At 40.0% G+C, this 22,838-nt stretch overlaps 1 protein-coding gene across 3 annotated transcripts in view; it reads right to left on the reverse strand.

Annotated features, from left to right (window-relative positions):
* The window catches only part of LOC129773002 (uncharacterized), a 28,627-nt gene extending 7,064 nt beyond the window's left edge, over nucleotides 1-21,563 (reverse strand). For all 3 annotated transcript variants that reach the window (XR_008742660.1, XM_055776549.1, XM_055776550.1), the window contains exons 1-6: nucleotides 21,376-21,563; nucleotides 20,898-21,312; nucleotides 19,063-20,838; nucleotides 4,384-5,288; nucleotides 4,051-4,317; nucleotides 3,889-3,942 (exon numbers count right to left, since the gene is read on the reverse strand). Coding sequence is in view for 2 of the 3 variants with exons in the window: in XM_055776549.1 (XP_055632524.1) it covers nucleotides 3,889-3,942; nucleotides 4,051-4,317; nucleotides 4,384-5,288; nucleotides 19,063-20,838; nucleotides 20,898-21,306 (3,411 nt within the window). In the remaining variant the exon portion in view is untranslated. The remainder of the gene's footprint in view (nucleotides 1-3,888; nucleotides 3,943-4,050; nucleotides 4,318-4,383; nucleotides 5,289-19,062; nucleotides 20,839-20,897; nucleotides 21,313-21,375) is intronic.
* Between the last annotated feature and the right edge of the window lie 1,275 nt (nucleotides 21,564-22,838).

A 22,838-nucleotide genomic window follows, 5' to 3' on the forward strand; every position in this document is an offset into this window, starting at 1 on the left:
TTATTGATGCTATCCTTCCGAAGTTAAGTATAGCATCATAAACTTGTCGCATAGCACAACCGTTTCCTCCCACTTATTTTCATAAAAACATTCGCTAATGGAAAAGCCCTCTCAACGTTGAGGTTTCCAATGAGAGACAGAAGACCGTTTTGGGTAAAACTTCCGTAAACCTGTCCTTTTCAAAAATGGTTCAGTCGTTCATTCTTCGGATCATAGTGAGCAAACTTATTTATGTTGCTAGCAATATTGTTTCAATTATAAACCTGTTGGAGCTCCACTGATACGACCAAAATCCGTCAAATATCAAAAAGTCAATAGTCAAAAGCTTCTCGAATCGTTTTCCCCTTCATTTTTTATCGGAATCAATGATGGAAAGATCAAGGACACATCAACGCAGTGCTTCGCTTCTCAGATGAAATTTTAAGATTTGTTAAGATTTTGGCGATTTTTTTAAGCTCGCTGCAAGTCCTGATGCTTGAGAATGTCCCAAAGAACATTGACGCCATGTAAAGATTTACCAAATCCTTCTCATTTTCATCCCAAAATCTGACATGCAGATCAATCTGTATCTTCTTTGTAGTCTTGCTCAAAGACTCGCCGAAACCAAAGGTAATGTAAAGCTTACATAGTTTCATCGAACTAAAAATCGTCATAAAGCTCATTTTATCACACCCTAGTTAGACCCTAGGGAATTGGTTGAAGTTGAACGGCAGATACTGATGCCAAAAATGCCAGTAAAACATCGCGAATGTGAAAGCCGTCTACTTTTGCGCTGTTTACCCTTCGGAAAGCCTAAGTTCACCTACAGGCAAAAGCAAATAACATATACTGAAAAACCTACAGAGAGTCGAAGTAGTCAAATACAAGTATTTTGGTATCATTAACTTTCTTATTACTACAATAATCAAAATTATAATTGGCGGAATTTCTTTTTATTCCAGGTTGACGGCAAAATTCCATGATATTCCCTGATTTTCCCTGACATGTTTTGAATTCCCTGATATTCCCTGATTTTCAAGGTTTTTCAAGGTAGTCGACACCCTGTTATTGTGAAATCCAGCTATGTTACAGCCGAAAACTCTAATGTGTCTGAATAAAATGAACCAATGGGTTTCAAAAATCACAGCCAAAGTAGACAAGTTACTAGTACCTAGAGGACTAGAAAGTCGATAGCTAGTACCAGCAAATTTTTGATACCGAATATGTAGACTAGGACAAGAACGATTTGAGATTACTCCGGAGTTTTTGAACAAAGTCATCGATAATTCTGAACTTCAGGAATTTGAATTTGGAGATTCTGAAGGTTGCTACACTGCGTTTCGTAACTATAGTGTAGGTAATAATGGGCCTGATTACGAACGTCACTTCACGGTGAAAACGGAATGAAATGCATACAAATTGCATACAATTCATTTCGTTTTCACCGTGAAGTGACGTTCGGGATCAGGCCCAATAACTATCTTTATTTATAAGACTGACCATTTGAACTTTATTGTTATGTAAAATTGCGAAATAACTAAAAACTAAAAAAAACTAAAAAACTAAAATTCCAGTGTTTAATAACATAAGAACCAGATGGAAAAACTCTCACTCCATTACTAAATTAACGTCAATTTCACATAAATTACAATAAGTTTCAAATTCGAAGGTCATCTTTAGTTGTCAATCTGTTCAAATAACCCATTCGGAGTGGTTTCGACCAAGCTGTGCCATGTTGTAGTGTGTATCTTGGTCCACGCAGAGATGGGATTTTTATGGTTTGGAAAATTTTTGTCGAAATGGCCTGGTTAAGAGAGCTTACCATCAACAAGAATAAATAGTCAGAAGTGCAACGAAGTACTCCAGAATCATTTACAGCTGTTTTTGCATCAAAAACAATGTGATAATTGGATAATTTGGCATCAATTCATAAAGTCCGGAAGGTCATGGCATGGTTTGATGAATAGGGACTTCAGATTCTGGACTGAACAGCTTGTTTGCCAAATCAAAACCCTGTCATGAATTTATGGGGAGTGATCGCATGAATAGTAGTATCCTCTGCGTAGAACGAGATACACAATACAACATAGCGCAGCTTGGTCGAAACCACTCCGAATGGGTTATTTGAATGTATTGAGAACTAAAGATGACCTACGAATTAGAAACTTATTGTAATTCATGTGAAATTAACGTTAATTTTGTAAAGGAGTGAGAGTTTTGCCATCTGGTTCTATAGTTATGAAAAACTGGAATTTTCATTTTTTGAATGTTTCGCGCCTGGACACAACAATAAAGATCAAGTGACCAGTCTTATTAATGAAGATAGTTATTATATACTACACTATATACTTCAATTCACCCTACTTCTTACATATCCCTGAAATCAGACAAAATGAGTGGTTCTATAGTTACGTAGTGTATAATGATTGTATCACAACCCAAAAAACCTCATTAAACTATCCAACTCCTGGAAAAATCAGACAGTTTTGGAATTTGGCACATTGATTTAAGATTTCTAGATATGAAAATACTGAAAGTCCTCATGAACATGGACTGGCTTTAGTGGCAATTACCAAAAACAGGACTTTTGTTTGATTTTTCGTTAATATATCGAGAACCGTTGATCGGAGAAACCAGTATCACGTATCACATAAAATATTCCTGGCATTGTACAATGCGCCCAAAGTGTGACATAAATATTTGATCTAGCTTGGAACCCATCATCCGACAAATCAAGGATTGCTGGGATTGTAAAGATTATCAAGTATCTTAAATATTCGATTTTTGTGTCTTTTAATTGAGACTCTGGCTGAGACTCTTTTTCTATGTCCATAGCCGGTGTGGTTCGTTAGTGTAATAAGCGAAACTACAGATGAATACATATTATAACATCGTTATAAATTCCTCAAATCATAAAATATTCTACATTCATGAAATTATCTAGAATTGTAAGGCTCAAAACATTTGAATGTAAAGAAAATAATTCGAGATTTTTACTTTTTTTCCTTTATTCAGTCGATTTACTACTGACGAATTTAATGATTATAACGTTCTACGTTCAACGAAAATCGAAGGTTATCTTGAGTGGATAAAATCAATCCAGCCTTCGCTGCAGGACACATCCAACGAAAATCAACACGTGTCGCTTGAGTGTAACATTTTTGAAACGAAACGAGGGATAACCATTTTTTCAACAATTTTTCAACTTTTTGCAGTTGTTTTTCCGATCAAGTTTAAAATGAGGGTTATTTCAGAAGTGTCAGGAAAAAGGGGTGCTTCTCGGATATCAGGGAAAGTCTGAAAATCCTAAAAAATCAAAAAGGTTGGAACATCCAATTTAATTGACACTATCTATACTATACTATACAACTGAGGAGTTCTTCGTAGCTTAATTGATTGCATGTCCGCTACTAAGGGAACAATCATGAGCTCATAACTCAGGGCCCTCAACTGACCTTCTTTGTGTGTTATACTAGCTACAACGTCCACGCAACAATCATCATGTGACGGTAGGTAATCCCAATCCCTTACCGCTCACATTGTGGTCTGCTGCATAGGTAATTGGTACTATTAATAAAGCAACAATAGAAGCCTCATATCAACAGTCCCGCTGTATATTTATAGTTGTTATATTCAAGTTATATTTGTTAGAATAAACTTTTAAAATTTTCCAAGCAGAGAACGCAGCAAAAGTTCACCAAAATAATTCATTCTATCCCATCAACCCGAAGAAATAGTTTTTTCGTCGAATTTCGTCGGAAATTCCAATAGAGCGCACTGGGAAAATCTCTTAAATCAGCTTAGGGAAGCAATGCTGTGGTTGAATCTAAACGCTCCGTTGCATTGTTGCTAATGTTGGCTGTGAAAAAAAGAAGAAACTGCGGACATTATACACGGCTAGCATCTCACCTCTGGCGCATCAATATTGGAATCTTCATCGTTATCCTGAAGTCCGCTTTGTGCCTGTTGATTTATAAGATTTTTTTTATTACCAGAGAAGACAGACACTATTAAGGCATATTGAACAGACGATTTGTATGGAAAAATATTGGAAACATATCGATTTCATACTTCTATTCTCTCTGGCGGAGAATCTTGTTGAGCGATCACGTCAGTCTGCTGAATATCATCCTCTTCCGTGCACAAATCCATATCGGCGGCAGTTTGGACTGCACTCTCATCCAGTGGATCGAGCAAAGTGCTCGCGTTGATTTGCACATGATCGTCCGGGCTCAGTTCCCAGTTGCTGACATATTTCCGAATTTCATCAATGGTGCGATTATGGATATTCTGCTCGGCACAGAGTTCAACCTCAGTTTGCAGTGTACATGTGTATACCTGTTAAGAAAAGGGAAAACCATAAATTCGAAAGTTTAAATCCCTAGTTGCTATTCAAACGTTTACCTTAAAACCATTGCTTCTAGCGAAATTGTGAAACTCGTTATAATGTAGCAGCCGTTCATTCACGCAATCGACTATTACGAAATTGTACAGCTTGTCGGTAATGGTACGTTTGAATGCTTTGACCAGATTCTGCATGTATACCTCCTCCATCTCAGCGTCGAACTGATACTCGGAACGCGTTATCAATACCGGACGTCCGGTGACCGGATCCGGTTCTCGCTCCTCAGTATCCACCAGAAAGTAATCATCAATGCTCAAAACACGCGGAGCTTGGCCACCATGCTTAACCTCACACTCCTTAATCATTCGCGCCAGGTACGATTTTCCACTACCCGGAAGTCCCCTGAAGATGAAACACATTCTCTGGGGTCGTTTGAAACGACCCGGCGGCAATAGCAGATCATCAATGTGCACAATTGGAACAGGCGGCAAAAAGGATGATGAGGATGGGTTTGGCAAATTCTGCTCGTCTTCCGGTTCCCGCTTCATCTCAAGCTCGTAGTCGTTAGGACGTCTCGATGGAACATTGGGACCATTTTGACCGTTTTGACCACTAGTCGAACGGACATCCCGATTCTGTCTTTGTTCCGACCCTGAATCGTCCGGATAAGTGCCCATCTGTTGCTGCTCCCTCAGCTTTTGCTTGCGAATGGAGGACGCTCGTTTTCCCCGCTTCGTGCTGGGTCGATTCGGTCGATTATCATTCATCAGAATGAACTTGCTCGGATACGCCGGGTTGCTCTCGTCCGGATTGGGGTTGCGATGCATAGTGGCCAGACGACTAGTGGAATTTACCGTGTAGTTGGCCGGTCTGTCCACTTCGTACGAGCCCACCCCGGTGGTATCGCAGGATTGAGTGTGATTGTAGTCGAATCGTTGACGCTGGAAATCATCACTTTGGAATCCTTGAAAGGGAGACGATTCGTTACTGTTTGTAGGACCCGTGAGAGATATAGTTTAGAATCACTAATGGAAATTGAGCTTTAAAATTTCGGACGATTCCTTTAGCCGATATTATATCGTTATTAGCAATTAATGTAATCCATTATGAAACCCAGAAATATGACGGCGAGGTACGTTGTGTATATATGAGAAAGAAGGAAGAAAAAACACGGAGTGCTGTTCACAACTTATTTTATTTTTCATCTTATTCAATTTGGTTCAATTTGGTTACAATTTTTAGTGAAATATAAACTCAAAACTGTTTCTTACTAAGTTACGAAATTTCGCTTAGCAGCTGTATACCCTCCCTGTATAATGATATAAAAGGAAGTATCTAACGGAATTGTGCTACATTGAATGAAATCATTAACCACGCGAACTCTCATGCAATTATGTGAAAAAGCGTGAAGGCGAAAACAGGTTGGGTGACAAAAACATCTTGTTTAATAATTGACCAACAATTGCCATATTCCCGGACGTCATTTCCTCAAGCTTCTTGGTTATTAATGATTTCAATGTTTACAAAATAAGAAAACGTAAATATAAATAAGGACGTATTTAAAGAGAAGAAATGGTAGCTGTTTTTTACATAATACAGTTAGAACTAAATGTTTGCTATAGTCCGCTTCACAAAAAGGGTATTGATGAATATCGACAACTTGAAATATTTGGCTCACGAACACCACCCTCCGTATTCTCCGATCCCAACTACGGTTGTTAGGAAATTCTTCCAGGGAAATTATTTTTTCAAATTTTTTTCATTGTTTTATGCAACCAAAATGAAATGTTATAAATATATATTTTTGTAATACTAAAGTATAAGAATTATAAAGGATGCTTTTAAGGAGATTTGTTTAAAAAAAAATAAAATAAAACACACCAAAATTACAAATAGAGAATGAAATTTGTACTTGAAACAATAAATTGGTGTCTGTCATTTATTGTTTTCTTGCAAATACTGGCCGCGACTGCCTTGTAACGGTCCATGAAAGAAGTCCATTTTTGTACCACTTTTTCGAACATTTCGACTGGTATCTGGCCCATGTAATATTGCTTTCCAATGCCCCAATCGTTGCTGATTTATCCGTAAAGACGAGAGACTTTACGTAACACCAATGAAAAAACAAATCTTTTTTTTACGCGGATTTTCCAATTAGCGCGTTTTTTTACGCGGATTTTCCAATTAACGCGGTTTTTTTTACGCGGGTACTGCGTTAACAAAAGACGAGAGCAATATTACATCTCTCAATCCGCACACATTTCGTCTGCATGCTCCGTCAGAGCATATGACGGCACTCAGTGTATGCGACGGAACTTAGCGCTTATGACGAAATTAGTGCCGCACTCTATCACGATGCTTACGTAGATTTTAGGTGACCTGGTTTTTTGACGCGTTTTTTTTTGCGCGGTTTTCCCAATTAACTGTGAGGTATTCATACCCATGATGTTTTTCCCGCGCCACATAGAAGTATTTTGAACTACTTGTGAAATTACACTTTTTCTGAGCGGTTGTTTCTGTTGCAGTTGTTTTCGGATGCGAGTTTTTCCAGGAACCGGCTTCAACCTACTCGTGGCGAGCTCTTTTATATTCTCTCGGTGGCAAACGTGAACTCCCGGAAACTTGTTTGTATCGTAAGATTGATTGATACCTATTGTATAGGCTTTGAACTCCAAAGTCTACTCGTCTTGAAAAGGCCTTTTAGAAGATCAATGGAGAGTCGTGGGATTAAACCTACGATCGTTTTCTCAATAAGCGGACGCGAATCCGTTATGGCGTATCGAACAAATCAATCAAATTTGTTCTTCTTCTATGAAAGAGCTTTTTCTTCAAGTTTTAGCCTTGAAGGGCCTATTAGAAAATCATTCAATGGAGAGTCCTGGGAATACACCGATGATCAAATATGCATATGCATATCTCTCCATATTGCTTAAGTCAACCGATCAAACTATCGGCCGCAAAAAAGTCTGCAGTCTGCAGGGGCTCTAAATCTTACGATTCATTCGTCACCTATCGTCAAACACGATTTTTTCACGCTGCTTGATAGTGTGGTTCGTGTTAGGGAAACACATTGCGGTCTACACAAATGTAAAGAAAAACATGTTGTCTCGCTCGGATACGAAAGCACGCACAGCGCAGGGCTGCCACATGTACAAATTTATATGGAAACTAGCTGACCAAACTTCAAAGCAAACTTCGTCTCGCCCAAAATTTATTTTTTGTTATCACTACCTTCAAACATTGACGTTGTCTTACTATGAGCAAGTTCATGGGTGCAATCGCAGAACTGTTCATTGATTGATCTTCTAATCGACCCCGTTGAATTTACCTTTTACTATAAAATTTCCAGTATTTCTAACAAAACTCATCATTATAACATTAGATTATTTTCAGACACAATTCTCGTTCAAGATTTTTCACTTTCACTTGTCGCTATGTAATTGTAGAACATATGGGAATTTAATTTTCCGAATTACACAGTTGCCAGTATTCCTTCTATAACATTACATATGGTACATTCACACAGTAGCCATTTAGGCGTAAGAGTATTCTTTCTGTTCTTCCATTATCCAGTGGGACCACTGGACAGCGGAGACAGTTGATTGATCATTGTTGAGTTATTTATAGAACAGCAGCCCGATGTGTCTTGCAGAGCAGAGCAGTTGTATGGATGAATCGATCTTATTTCGACCGTGGATCGATCTCCATCGCTGATGATTGTTGCGTGGACGTAGCTATTCTGTAACAACACAAAGATGGTCAATGAGGGTCCTGAGTTTTGAACTCACGATCGATCGCTTACTAAGCGAACGCACAACCAATGTGGCTACGGAGACCCCCATCACAGTGTTACATGGATAGAAAACATTAAAATAAACTCTTTCACATGAATGTAATTTTAAATTCCCAGAGGAACTGGCAGATTATTTTCAGTAACGATTAGATATTTCCACATTTTCCTCGATACTGGAAGCCCACCAGTGGTTAATGCTAACTCGATAACCACCTGTTAATAGCACTTGATTGTAACATATTTGGTCACAATGTTACATGGATAGAAAACATTCAAATATACTCTTTCACATGAATGTATTTTTAAATTCCCAGAGGAACTGGCAGATTATTTTCCGGATCTTTCTCGATGCTGAATGGCATCCAAACGGAAAGAATTCCGTGTGTGTATGTGTGTGTGTAGCGGCTGCTTCGATGGTCACCTTCTCTTCTCCTGAAGGATAGGCTTCTCTGTGCTCCCTCACAGTTTCAAACAAACTGCTTGCGTTTCAGGGCAGATCTCGATCTTTCGCCGACCAGCACCCTCAGCAACGATGTTGTCTTGTCGATGTCCTCACGAAAAATGAATGCGTCTCACCACCAGAATATCGCTTAAGTATGCTTTTTGTGCGTGATTGAATCGAGAGAAGGCGTGGTTTACGATGGCAATTTGGAAGGCAAACTAGAGGGGAATGAACTCTCTGAGCTCGGAACTTTCGGCGACTGAGCAATAATCGATTGCAGGCGCATACAATATTGGATACGGAATATCCTACTGATGGGGAAGAATAATCTTCAGAAGCTATCCTGTTAATTGCGATTGATTGAAAAATCACAAAACCAAATGTATTTGATCACAGTGTTACATGGATAGAAAACATTAAAATAAACTCTTTCACATGAATGTAATTTTAAATTTCCAGAGGAACTGGCAGATTATTTTCAGTAACGATTAGATATTTCCACATTTTCCTCGATACTGGAAGCCCACCAGTGGTTAATGCTAACTCGATAACCATCTGTTAATAGCACTTGATTGAAACATATTTGGTCACAGTGTTACATGGATAGAAAACATTCAAATAAACTCTTTCACATGAATGTATTTTTAAATTCCCAGAGGAACCGGCAGATTATTTTCCGGATCTTTCTCGATGCTGAATGGCATCCAAACGGAAAGAATTCTGCGCGTGTATGTGTGTGTGTGTGTGTGTAGCGGCTGCTTCGAGATCTTCCCGGGGAACCGTTTGTGGTATCACTCTCCTCCTGATGGATTCCCTTCTGGCCTAAGGTGCACAAACAGGCTCTTGGTGACACCGTTCATCCGCGCTTTCATGATAAACGAAGAGCTTCACCACAACAGTGACAACATACTCCAATCGCTGTTCAATTTGAACTGAGTGGATTTCCGAGCGGCGCTCGCTTATATACCGATTGGTGATTTCAATAGCCTGTTTTGAAAGCAATTTGAAGACTATTGAAACAAGTTTTTGGATCAGAAAGTAACAAGTATAGAACGCGTAGACATTTTATCTTTCGAATGAAGTGTTGATCATACCTTTTCGTTCAGTTGTTTAGGAGCTATTAACGCTGAAAATCTCGGTGTCCGGCGTAACGCTTTCGTTTTCGAAACTTTGATTTTACACCCCGGTATAGAAATGAAAGACGTAGTCCTACGTCAAAACCTTCGTTTGTATGGCAGCCATAAGAATCAGACAGACAGACAGACAGAAATCCATTTATATAGATATATCTCGTTTCTCGTGTCTTTTCTCGTTTTATTTTTGTGCAGATTCTGTACATTACAGGTTACATATTTTTGTCATGAAGTACAGATGGGTACACTTATTTTATGTGTGAATCCCAAAAACATTTCCATTCTAACAAACATCTATATAATGAAGAAATCACTGTTACCGAATACGAACATGTGCAAGATGACTTAAATGAATGACTTTTGCTCGCATTTCCGGTGCTTTGATACCTCGTTCTTAATATTATTCCGTACCTCGGCAACCGTCGGTCGTTTTTTCTGATTTTTCTGATTATAGGTGTACCGATAAGTTTCTTCGGTTTTGCAACAGATTGCGTAACTTGATTATTATTCTAGTGAATCAAATTTCCAGACATTCGTTGGAAAGCTACTGTCATTGCGCGTCTTTTTCAGTATATGTCAAAAGGTTGTAGCGTAAACAACATAGTTTTTTGCCACTCCGAATATGTCGAATTTAGTACCAACGAGAGTGTTTTTGCGGGGAGTGTTACTTCATTACTTAAATATGAAGAAAAAAGCTGCGGAAAGTCATCGCATTTTGGTGGAAATTTATGGCATTTTCCGAACGTGGCAAACGTGGTTTGCACGGTTTAAAAGTAGTATTTTTGACTTGGAAGACTAAGAACGTTCCGGACCGCCAAAAAAGTTTGAACATGAAGAATTGGAGCCTTTCCGCAACAAGAACTTGCAGATACACTTGGAGTAGCCATATCCGATCGTTTAAAAGCAATGGGAATGATCCGAAAGATAGGACATTGGGTGCCATATGAATTGAAGCCATGAGACGTCGAATGCCGACGCGAGGAATATTCACGGACATAAGGTTATGCTGTCTATTGGGTAGGACCAGCTGGGTGTGGTATAATAAAACCATTACGGGGGACCTCTACTGACGACAATTGATGCGTTTGAGCCGTGCACTGAAGGAAAAACGGCCACAATATGAGAAAAGATACGATAAAGTTATTTTGCAGCACTACAATGCGCGGTCGCATGTCGCGAAACCGATCAAAACATACTTGGAAACGCTGAAATGGGAGGTCCTATCCCATCCGCCGTATTCTCCAGACATTGTTCCGTCCGATTACTTTTTTTTCGATCGATGCAACATGGCCTGGTTGACTAGCACTTCTCCAACTTTGATGAAGTCAAGAATTGGATCGATCCGTGGTTAGCCGACAAACCGGCCGATTATTTCCGTAAAGGGATCTGTGAATTTCCAGAAAGATGGTAAAAAGTTGTGACCAGTGATGGGCAATTCTTCTGTAGGAGCATTGTACCACTGCGACCATTAGTTTTATCTATTGTAGTGAGCGATGGGCAATACTTTGAATATTAAATTTGTAACCATTTTTGCAGAATAAAGCATCAATTTTTGAAAAACAAACAAAGAAATTTACCGGTACCCCTATTAATAAAAACAATATATAATTTGAACGATGATAGGTCGTCTTTCATCCGTGCAGACTGGGTGACGCTAAATGAACTACAACAAACGTCTCTCTCGGGGCTGTCCACATACCACGTGGACAACTTTAGGGGGGGTAGGGGTTACGAAAATGTCCACGCTTGTTCACGGTGAGGGGGAGGGAAAATAGATTACATCCACGTGGACACTAATAAATATTTTGAAAAAAAAAATATTAGTATTCAACAATATATGAAAATTATTCTCATATCGTTCATATCGTCTTCGCTGAAATTTGTATTCTGAGAGTATCGCACATGCGCTGAGAGCGATCGATTTATTTTCTTTGATTTTGAAGAATCATGCATTATCATTTTCGATCAAAATTGAGATGCCATTATGGGCAGGATTCGGACGCCACCAAATCATGTTGGAATGTTGCAATATTAAAAATTATATATTATTTCTGTTCGAAATTTGACGCTTTATTTAACATACTTAAAATTATCTCATTTAAGTCAAATATGCGCCGTTTTGTTCGCAAACTTGTTACCATTTAGAAGGCAACTTCATTATCCCCCTCTTATAAAACCCCCCTCCTTATTTGCAAAATACTAAGACAACCAGTTTTCGCAACCCTCTTTTGAGGCCAACTTAGTATCACCAAGAGCGTTTTGCATGGATCGGAAGAGATGATAATCACTTGCAGCCATGTCCGGACTATACGGTGGGTGCAATAGGACATCCCATACGAGCTCCTGTAGCTTCTGGTGGGTCATCAAAGATGTGTGAGGCCGAGCGTTGTCCTGGTGGAAAACAACACCATTCCTATTGATCATTTCTGGCCGCTTCTGGTCAATCGCCTACTTCAAACGGTCAAGCTGCTCACAGTAGAGAACCGAGTTGAGGGTCCGGCCATAGTTGAGCAGCTCATAGTGGATGATTCCCTTCCAATCGCACCAAACACACAGCAAAACCTTCCTGGCCGTCAATCCGGGCTTGGCGATGGTTTGGGCCGGCTCACCGCGCTTCGACCATGACTTTTTTCGCCTTAGGATTTCGTACGTGATCCACTTTTCATCACCAGTCACCATCTTCTTCAAAAATGGGTAGAGTTCGTTCCGTTTCAGCAGTGCATCGCAGGCGTTGATTCGACCTAAAAGATTTTTTCGCGTCAACTCGTGTGGCACCCATACATCCAGCTTTTTTTGGAATCCAATATTCTGTAAATGGTTCCAAACGGTTTTATGGTCTATACCCAGTTCCTGGCCAATCGAGCGAGTGCGCACATGCCGATCTACTTGGATGATTTCAACGATTTTATCGGTTTCCACGACGATTGGCCTACCAGTACGGGGTGTATCTTCGACAGCCACTACACCAGAACGAAATCGATCAGACCAACGCTGTGCTGTGCGGATCGTTACCATACACGATTTTTTTCGTCAGCCTTCGTTGCAGTTTTACCTCGCAGGTAGTAAAAACGTAAAATATGGCGAATTTCTTGCTTGGTGGACTCCATCTTTGACGCGCTATAACTTGATACTGAAAAGGACAGTCACAACACTGTCAAAACGACACTTGTAGCACAGATTGTCGTCTTTAAATAGCCTTATAGTATGACCCGATGCGATAAGTACAACCCAAGGTATGGTTAAGTGTTGCCATATATTGACAATATACGACATTTCTTTTTCCCCAACCCAATATATTAGGACATTGTATTCGATGTTTCGATTCAGCTTCCGCTCTCAATGTAAAAAACGATTCGTTGATGTTTCTTAAGAACTCGAACAACAAATTCTTTCACGGGGACCGTTTGTTTCGAGAAGTCTCCCTAGCAGCGATGCTCTTCTTCGTTGAATTGTTATATTTTCGGGAATACGCTTCTAGTTATTGGGTTATCCAGCAAATTTGTGTGCGCAGCTGATGATAACGGAATCGAGACGCTGATCAAGAATAATACTCGGTATAAGAAACATAAATTAGCAGGTTCCTTACAAGAATCTATGTTCATGAGCACCTGGTAAAGCTTGAGTACGTAAAACGCTACACTTTTTAACCGGAAAATATAAAATGGATCGCATCTCCAACTCGTTTTATAAATGCAATTAAAACTCACAGAATGAAGCAAATCGTGACAGACGAACAAAAATATAATACACAATGTTGAGCGGAAAAAATGAACGAAATGAACCATCATTAGATATATTCATAGTCGGTCTTCAGCCGCAGAAAATCAGATCATTCTTTGTGTCTGATGGGATGGGAGAGAAATTCTGCATTATGAGCTTCTACCAAACAACCAATCGATAATTTCCATCAAGTACTATTCGCAGCTAAACGAATGAAAATCGGCAATCTAGAATAAACATTCAGAATTTGCATAGGTGTCCTTTTCCAGTATAATGCCAAACCTCATTTTTCTCTGACATCCCACCAAAAATTCTTAGAATTTGGCTAGGATGTGATAATCTATCATTGGATATGGCATCTTCACTTGTTCAGACCGCTAAAAAAATATTTAAGGTCAAGAATTTCGACTCATTGGAATGCCCGGTTTTTGACGTAGAACTACGTCTTTCATTAAGGGTGCCAAATCAGAAAACAGGTCACGTTTTTATGAAATAAAGTTAACGTTAATAACTATTTTTGCTGCGAACGGATTTTAGCGATTTACATACCAAATGAATCGGAAATTCCCTAAGATTTGTTTGCTATGCTACACATTACAATCCCATAGTCTGTATATGGTTTAAATTGATGAACCAACATTCCCATTTCCTCATACATTCATTCTGTCCATTTGTGTGCTTTCCCGAACAGAGCTGTCAATAACGAGCAACTTATCGACGAGCAACGAAGGGGAAATCGTAAGATATTAAGTCTCCATGAAAAAAGGAAAAGGAAAAGAAGAAGAACGAAGAGGAATATTTGCCTAGAGTATAAACAGTGGATCTCGCTGAGGCAAACTTTCATTCTTCGTGAGGAAATGACAACATCGTTGCTGATCGAGCTGGACGGCGAGGGATCGAATGCCTTTCTCAAGGCATTGGGGATGAAGGAGTAATATTATGCATGAAGTAAAATTTTCCAAGGGCCTTTTTGAAGGTTAGAGACGAATGAACTGAAGAAGTTTAATGTCTCAAGCAAGGAAGAAAGGCAAACTTTCAGTATCGTTCTGTATTTAAAGCAAAGGATATCGCTTCTTCTTCCTTGTTTTGCGTCATCACCTGTCTTCGTTTCGGATTGAGCTGTGGACGCGACCAAATTACTCACTCACTGATGTCTCTGGCATTGCAACTGACGTCATTGCATTAAGGTTCTGAGCTACACAATTGTGTGGGGAATCATCAAGCTAGGCTATCGTCAGCTCACCAAGAAAATAAATGTTCTGGAATTTCGTCAGTGATTTGGTTTTGCATGACGATAGGACAACTCTCTCCACAAAGGATGACAGCTAAGCTAATCTAGACTGGCAATAGTTAGTTGCTTCAAGCTATCGATTTATGGATATTTGTATGCGTAAGTGCGTGTTTCATAACCCGTACGTAAAATAGTGCATCTTCGCAACGCTAAAACCCCATTTGATTCTACTCCCATATGCATTATGAAGCAGTGCTACTCTTTTCGAGGTTGTTGAGATTAATAGAAAGAGTTTATTTCGTTTATTTAGTCACCAAGAAAGTAAATGTCGTTCTGAAAGTTTGTATGCGATTTGGTTTCGCTTGTCAGTAGCAAAACTTTCTCCACTATGATGACAGTTGTGTTTATCTCGAGCATGTATTGTTTTGCGAGCACAAGAATGAATCATCAAACAATTATCGTCAAATGATTTTACAATAAAAGAAAAACATTTCAGGGCGACCAAACTGATAGAATGGTTATTTCAAAATTTTCGTAGCATTATAAAATAATATCCGCAGTTATAAACAAGAGAATTGAATTAAACTACAGCGTAGTTCTACGTCAACAATGCGGTCGTGTCTTGAACACTGCGATGATGGGTTTTTCATGTTGCGTGAAGGATGACGAAAGATTGTGGAATAAAACGGTGCGCATAGAATCGAATAAATGTATGTCTTAAGTATTTTTCCTTTGGTTTTTACCTAAAAATCAGCATGATTATTTCAAACAACTCAATGTTTTCCAAGATTTTTTAGGTTGAACGAAGAAAGATCATTGGTAGATGAAACGCGGGACTTAATATTGAAGTTCAGACGAGGAAAGATTTTGCAATAGTAAACTAGTCTTGATGGGGCGATGAATTTGCGGATCAGCTAAGTGAACGACATCAGATATTTAACACTGACTTACATCTATTAGTTTGATCGGCAGTTTAAGAGTTGAACTCGCAAAAACTACATAGCATAGCACAACATGTTTATATCCTCAAAGGCATGATTAAATCCATATCGATTTTTATACTCCTGCTGTATTGTTTCGAGATTCAGTTTTTTTTTCAATGATTTCCAAAAATGGAATTCCAATAACGAGCTACTTGATTCCTTTAAGGGATTTTCTGGAAAGTTGTTCAAAGAATTGAGAAGAAACCGCTATTATTATTTGAGTTTACATTTTTCTAATGTAAAACCTTGGACAGAAAATAAAAACAAACATAGCATTGAATTTAGGCGCAAACCAACTATTTTTCCGATCATTTTTTCCAAGAAATGGAGAAATGTTCACGTAGACAACAGGGGGAGGAGTGTAGAAATTTTCAATGCCACGGAGAGGGAGGGGGGGTGTCTGAAATGGTACTTTCTCTGTCCACGTGGTGTGTGGACAACTCCCTAGCGTCCAGCGGGTGCATAGGAAATTCTTTTTATCCGATGATAGAAATTAGATGACAACCCCGTCGCAGAATATAGGGACCTTGGAGTATTAACCCACTGTACCCAAAATCAACAAAATATAACGAAAACCCAAGTTAGAAGAATACGGACTGATTAAATTGCAACGACTACTTTTAGCATGAAACAACGAAAACGAATTGAAAAATGGAATGTTTTAACCCTGGCGCAGCAGAGCAAGCTGGTCCAACTGACTAGCGAAGCGAGGCACATGAAGCTCAAGATCCTGGGGCTGAGTGATGGTAGCCAGATTCAGGACACAGGTGCGAAACCTTACAATAATCGTTATGCGGCCGATATTTTTTTTCCAATTTACCAATATGTTCCCGAAAACCGTAAATCTACGTCAAAAAAAAATTGATGGGTTATATCTTCCTCTCTAAGGGGGGCGGTGCTGCCATACAAATGAAACACGAATTTCTACATTACTCGAGAATGTATCAAACAAATGCAACCAAATTGGGCATCTGGAGGTTTTAGGGTACAATAAATGTTTCTGTGGTGGTTTCACACTCCTCCCCCCTTCTCTTAGGGAGGGCTGTCATACAAATGAAACTCAAATTCATGCATTACTCGAGAATTAATCAAGCAAATGAAACCAAATTAAGCATATGGAGATTCCAGGGTGCAATAAATGTTTCTATGGTGGTTAGACACTCTACCCCCCTCTCTGAGGGGGGGCTGCCGTACAAATGAAACACAAATTTCTACATTACTCGAGAACTAATCAAGTAAATGAAACGAAATTTGGCATGTGAAGATTTTAGGGGGCACGAATCGTTTCTATGGGGAATATACACTCCTCCCCCCTCTCTAAGGGTAGAAGAGGGGTGGGGCCTGTCTTTATTATATTATATTTTCTGTATCAAACATTTATTCCATGTAACGGTGGAACATGTTATTTGCAAATGGTTGAAAAATCTGGAACGAGAATTGTGTTTGAAAATAATCTGATATTATAATGATGAGTTTTGGTAGAAGTACTGCGATTGGGCTCATGAACTTGCGCTTAGTAAGAAAACGTGAATTTTTGAAGGTATTGATAAAAAAAACAAATTTTGGGCGGGACGAAGTTTGCCGGGTCAGCTAGTTCAATATATTTGCTTTGTGAGTAAAATGATTGAACAAATTCCAAGTAATGCATGCATTGTCATAGATTATGTTCTTCGTTACAAGTAAATTTAATGAGAGTCCTTTTACGTTTGGTATGATGCCTACGACAAAATATGTGAACGGAAGAATTATCAAACGATTATTTTATTTGACATTTCCCTCTGAAGTTTGCATCTCTCAAGTGTACGTACTTCTCGAACCACGAATTTGCTTGATTTGATTAACTCCAGGCACTCAGATTCGATTTTGACATGTACATGTTTTGTACCCGCTTTAATAATCCGTGTTAGGAAGACACTTTTCGGAGCGCAAAAAATACGGGTGCAGAAGAACCCCCGGCTCGCATGAATAAACAACCTGAAGCAGCTTGAAAATTTATCCGCCTCTAGTGTCTGCACGATTTTCCCAGGTTCCTAAGTTTAGAAGACCGTGTTGGGGAAACATATTTTAGTCTGTACAAAGGCAAGCGAGTACAAAAGTACTCGCAGTTTGCTTTTATTTGCAAAGCCGATTTCCCCAGACACCTTGGTTCTGAAGTCGGTGTTGGGGAAACACATTTCAGTCGGAATAAAATACCCCCGACCTGCATTAATTTGCAATGCCAATTTTCCCCAGGCACCTTGGTTTTGAAATCTCTGTTAGGGAACACATTTCGATGGGAACAAAAGCAGCTCTAACTTGAATGTATTTGCAATGCCGATTTCTCCAACGCTGCTTGGTTTTGAAGTCTGTGTTAGGAAACACGTTTCGGTGAGAACAAAAATCTCCCTACTTTCATGTATTTGCAATGCCGATTTCCCCAAGGCTGCTTGGTTTTGATGACTGCGTTGGGGAAACCGTAAATGGGGCCAATCAAAACGAGACAATTAGGACGTTTAGATAACACTTAACATTTTACAGTTATTCAATTGTTTAACTTATGAAAAATAACATTCTATTAATTGCGATAGATGCGTAGAAATATTCCATATCAATTGATGCAAACAGCTTTCTGATCCAGTAAGAAATGTTCGAGTTAGAAGCATTCGAAATCTTTCATTTTTTCCTGAACGTTCTGTGTTTAGGTTTTCATTTTACCCCCCATATATTCCGGTTAGACTTAGTCCCACGTCAAACCATTCACCTTAGTTGCATTAAAACACACCGAACATCACGCTCATCTCATTAGCCCGAAAGTCCATCCCACCGTGTTCTGTTACACAGACTTTTCCAATAGTTCGAACTGTGCTGATTTCCTTCATAGAATGTATTCGAGATCAGAGATATCAGATCTATCAGGCTATTCAGATGATGCTGAGAATGATAAAAAACTGTGCCAGATGAAACCTAATCCGGAATTAAATTCTATGCTAACAATCAGAATCAGTTAGAAGATAACGTTCGTGGTGATGGCATATTTGTACTTGTACTTGGGTTTCCTAGAAGTAAAAGTGGACAGACCAATTCGAGATGACGGTAAATGAAAAACCGCCCATAAATTCTTCAGTCTGATACAAGAAAATTGAATTTAAACAGGTCTGTGATCTATTTGCGAGAATTAATCACCCACTGACACATTCAAGGTAATAGTTCGTTTCGCACAGTGCTTCCCAGGAAGGTATATTATAATTCATTCGTTATAATACCAATAATATGTTCATTTGTTAAAACAGTAAATTGTAAATAACTGAAGTACATCTTCAGTTTTGCACAGAGCAAAAAAGCAGAACCAAATTTGGGTACCGTCCGAAATTTTAGGATTTTCTATTAGTGCGTTCCCTATTACCGAATGAGCCGCTAGAAGCCCTTCGATGTGAATCTTTAGCAAAAGAAAACCTACGTCCTCGTTCTCCACGTTGCTCGTTGAATCTTTGACCATCCCGGAACCTCATGTCACGCCGATCGCGGCTATCCCTACTGTCACGGTTGTTTGCCTCGTTCGTGTTGCCAAATTTGCCCGCAACAGCAGGTCCGCTGCTGCTGTGTCCATAGTCGATAACGCGAGGCGATCCGTTCGAGTAGTCGATGACCTGCTTGGGACGGAAGAAATCGTCATCACCGGCAAATGGATTTGGCCTCTTGGACGGTGCAAGCGCCGGCTCTTGTTTGATGGGTTTAGGCATTCCACCCTGCCAGCGGCCACTTGTGCTGTCGCTCCCTGTCCCGAAGGTGGTTGGTGCAGGTGCAGACCTGCTACTCGATCCTGTATCTTTTTTCTTCTTTTCCAGTAACCGAATAGCTAGTTCCATCTTGTATTTGCGCTCTTCGAACACTTCAATGTGTTCGTATCGATCGTAAATCTCCTGATACTCCTCCTCTTCCATCCAGTCCGGTTTAGGAACGGCGCAAGGAGTACCAAGTTCCGGATCAATTTGCAACTCATCTTGATGTCCCACATAACAATTAGTACTGGTGTCTGGCAGGAATGTGGAGCCATTGAATGGTTCTTCTTTGATGGCTAACTCCGGCTCGGAATCTTGTTTGATCGCTTGATGATGGTTGCTCCAGCGGGATTGACGCTGACGACTTGTCGAAGAAGTATTGCTAGAAGCCGGCGAAGGTTGTTCGCTTCGTAATGGTCTCGGTACAGGATTGGAGCCGAATAATGGGGGTGGTCTACTCAAATCAACATTAACCATTGGAGGAGGAACACTCATATCAAAGTTATATGCATTTGTCTGGTTTGGCGGTGGTCCACGGTGAAAATTGTCGTTTCCACGGTTGAGTTGTGGGCCACGAATATCATCTATATCACGACTGCGCTCATCGCCAGACACGATCGACCGACGATCGTCATGGAATGATGCCCGACTGCGATCGTCCGACAGTGGTGTCCGTTGTCCTGATCCATGGAGCTGGTTTTGACCCGAAACCCCTGATATGGGACTGCCATTTTGATTTGCGTTTATGACAGCTCCCGCGGCATTTTGAATTTGCTGCAACAGTTCCGAATTTCCCAGACTCGACAAATTCACTCCCTGTCCATTGTTGTTGCCTGAAATTATGTTCAGGAGTGCACTTACTTTCGGATCTTTCAACAATGAAGCTAATGCATTCACTGGATTTGCCGGTTGCTTAGCACTATCGCTCAGCTGGCCAACATCGGGTTTATCCTCTCTTTCTTCCTCCAAATCAATCACCTCGACAACTTCTTCATCTTTCGCTTTTTGTGGTTTTGGAGCCACTGTTTCGTCAATCAGATCCAATCCGGGGATGCCTCCTCCACTAGTTGACGCTCCTCCGAGCGCATTTCTAAACAATCCAACGTCCATTCCATTTTCTTCATCTTCCTCTGGGGGAGGAGGAGGAGGCGGTTGATGGAACTGCGATTGCTGTTGCTGCTGCATATATTGCAGAGTAGCAGAAGTGCTGGTCGCAGTGGCTTCAGCTAATCTCTTCTTACGCAAATGTTCGCGTCTTTCGACCAGCTTTTTGCGACATTCCTCAAACTTCTTCTCGTACTCTCGGTAAGCGCTCTTATCCGGATGGTTCGCATTCTTACGCTTCCAGTTGTCAAATTCCTCTTCCCACTTTCGGAACTGCTCGTCGAATGCAAGCTCCTCGGTCGTTTTCGGGCCCTCCGGACCTTCGGCAGCTGGCGGCGGCGGCGCTGGAGCTACAACAAAAAATATATTCGGGATTGTTCAACTGGAAACAAAATACACCTATGCAAACCTTGTCCGGCAGCTAGTGTATCGGGATGTGGCTCAGCTGGTGGCGGAGGAGCGGCAGTCATTGGCATTGGTGGAGCTGTTGTTATCGGCGGCGGAACGGGTGCCACATGAGGAACAATCGTTGGCGGAGGAAGGCTGGTCGCAATAGCTACTGCAGGCATCGGCATTGGCGCAGGAACGGCTGGCAGCGGTTTACCCATTTGGCGAGCGTACTGTTCCCCGTACTGAGCATGCCATTGGGCGTATTGCTGCTGGTACTGTTGCCACTGCTGCCATTGCTGCCACTGCGCATCGGAACTGACCTGCGAATATGCTGCAGGAGCGGCGGCGGCGGCTGCCGTTGGCGGTGGAACTGCCGTTGAGTATCCGGTATAGCCCGGTTGCACTTGCCAATTATTTGGCCAAGACATTTCCGTCTACAGAATTTGCGAGAAAAAGTTAGGCTACAACACGCAATGAGAAAAAAACACAAATTTCACCTAATCAGTCGATTTCACGCGGGGATTTTCCTATAATCTGGTTTGACACAATTATAACTTTATTTCCCGCTTGTTTACAAACAGTTTGAATCACTTTTGTAGGGATTATTTTCACTTTTTTCAATTCATAAGCATTGCTATCCAACACTATCCATTTTGTTTTACACTGCACTGGCAGAGAACTGCGCAAGGTTTTAAGGAAACAGGTAGAAACATCACCCGACGACAGTTTCGAAGTATGTAAACAAGAATTCTTGAGTGACACATAACTACACCGTAATTGTATTTCACGAGAAAACACAAACAACGACGACATTCAATTTGTGGCCATAATTTGGGGTCCCAAACTCTATCATGCACTATCAAATTACAAGACACGAAGCCAGTTTTAAAATGTTAAAGTTTGAGGCTAGGCGCAAATTGAGAAGCGTATTGACGAATTTACGCAAAGCTGAATCAGCTCATGCGACATCTACATTAGAGCTCAGAACCACAAAAGTGAGGGTGTATGTTTATTTTACGCACTGAAAAGCAAGATTCGGTGGTGATTATTTATTTTATTTCAATTTAGATTCATTTCAGCTATTGAATGTCGTCAGTATATGGTAAGAAAGTTGGAGTTTTGTATATTTACGATGGTTTCAACACGCGATTTGACCAAAGTCATAGATAATTTTCGAAAATTTTAAGTTTAAGTTAAGTTTGACAATGCATACCGGTTATTGATACCATGGATAATTGCGATGAAATCGATATCATATCAAATTGGCTGATATCATTGATTATGTAGGGGCCGATACGAGAAGGATTTGCAGTATTTTTAGCACAAAACACTCTATTCATCGTTTACTTAGTTGAAAAAAAATAAAGTTACAATACTTATAACAAGCCATTCCTCGTAATACACATAGCACATTGTAAAATAATGATTTTCTAACCTTTTCAGCGTGGAAAGAATACATGAAACCGGGAAATTTGAAGATAAATTCTGATTTTCTAGAAAATTTGAACTAATTTCATACCAAAAAAACAAAACATCCTCATTTTACTCGCTGCGCCATCTGGTTGTAAATCCAACGTAAATTCGTCAATAGCGTTCGTAAGCGAACACGAGACTACCAACACGACTCATACGTGTTCTTGAAAGCTTTATGTGATCATCGATCAAAAAGTTTTCTTGAAAGCTTTAAGGGATTTGGGTAGGTATCTAAACGTGAACATGAAAAAACAAGTCTTGACTAAACGCTTTCTCTTATTCAATTAATCAATTCTACGCCTTAATGTATCCAGCACAGCAAACTATTGAAAAAAATAGAAAGATGGTGTTCAAAATCGACCGCATTGTCGACGAGAACCTACATTATAGAAACCACAGTAGATCAAACTAATGGTCGCAGTGGTTCAATGCTCCTACAGAAGAAGAACATTATAGAAATTTGAGAAAGAATTCTTGAAGTTTTGAT

The sequence above is a fragment of the Toxorhynchites rutilus genome, chromosome 3 (genome assembly GCF_029784135.1).
Source record: "Toxorhynchites rutilus septentrionalis strain SRP chromosome 3, ASM2978413v1, whole genome shotgun sequence".
Lineage (NCBI taxonomy): Eukaryota > Metazoa > Arthropoda > Insecta > Diptera > Culicidae > Toxorhynchites > Toxorhynchites rutilus.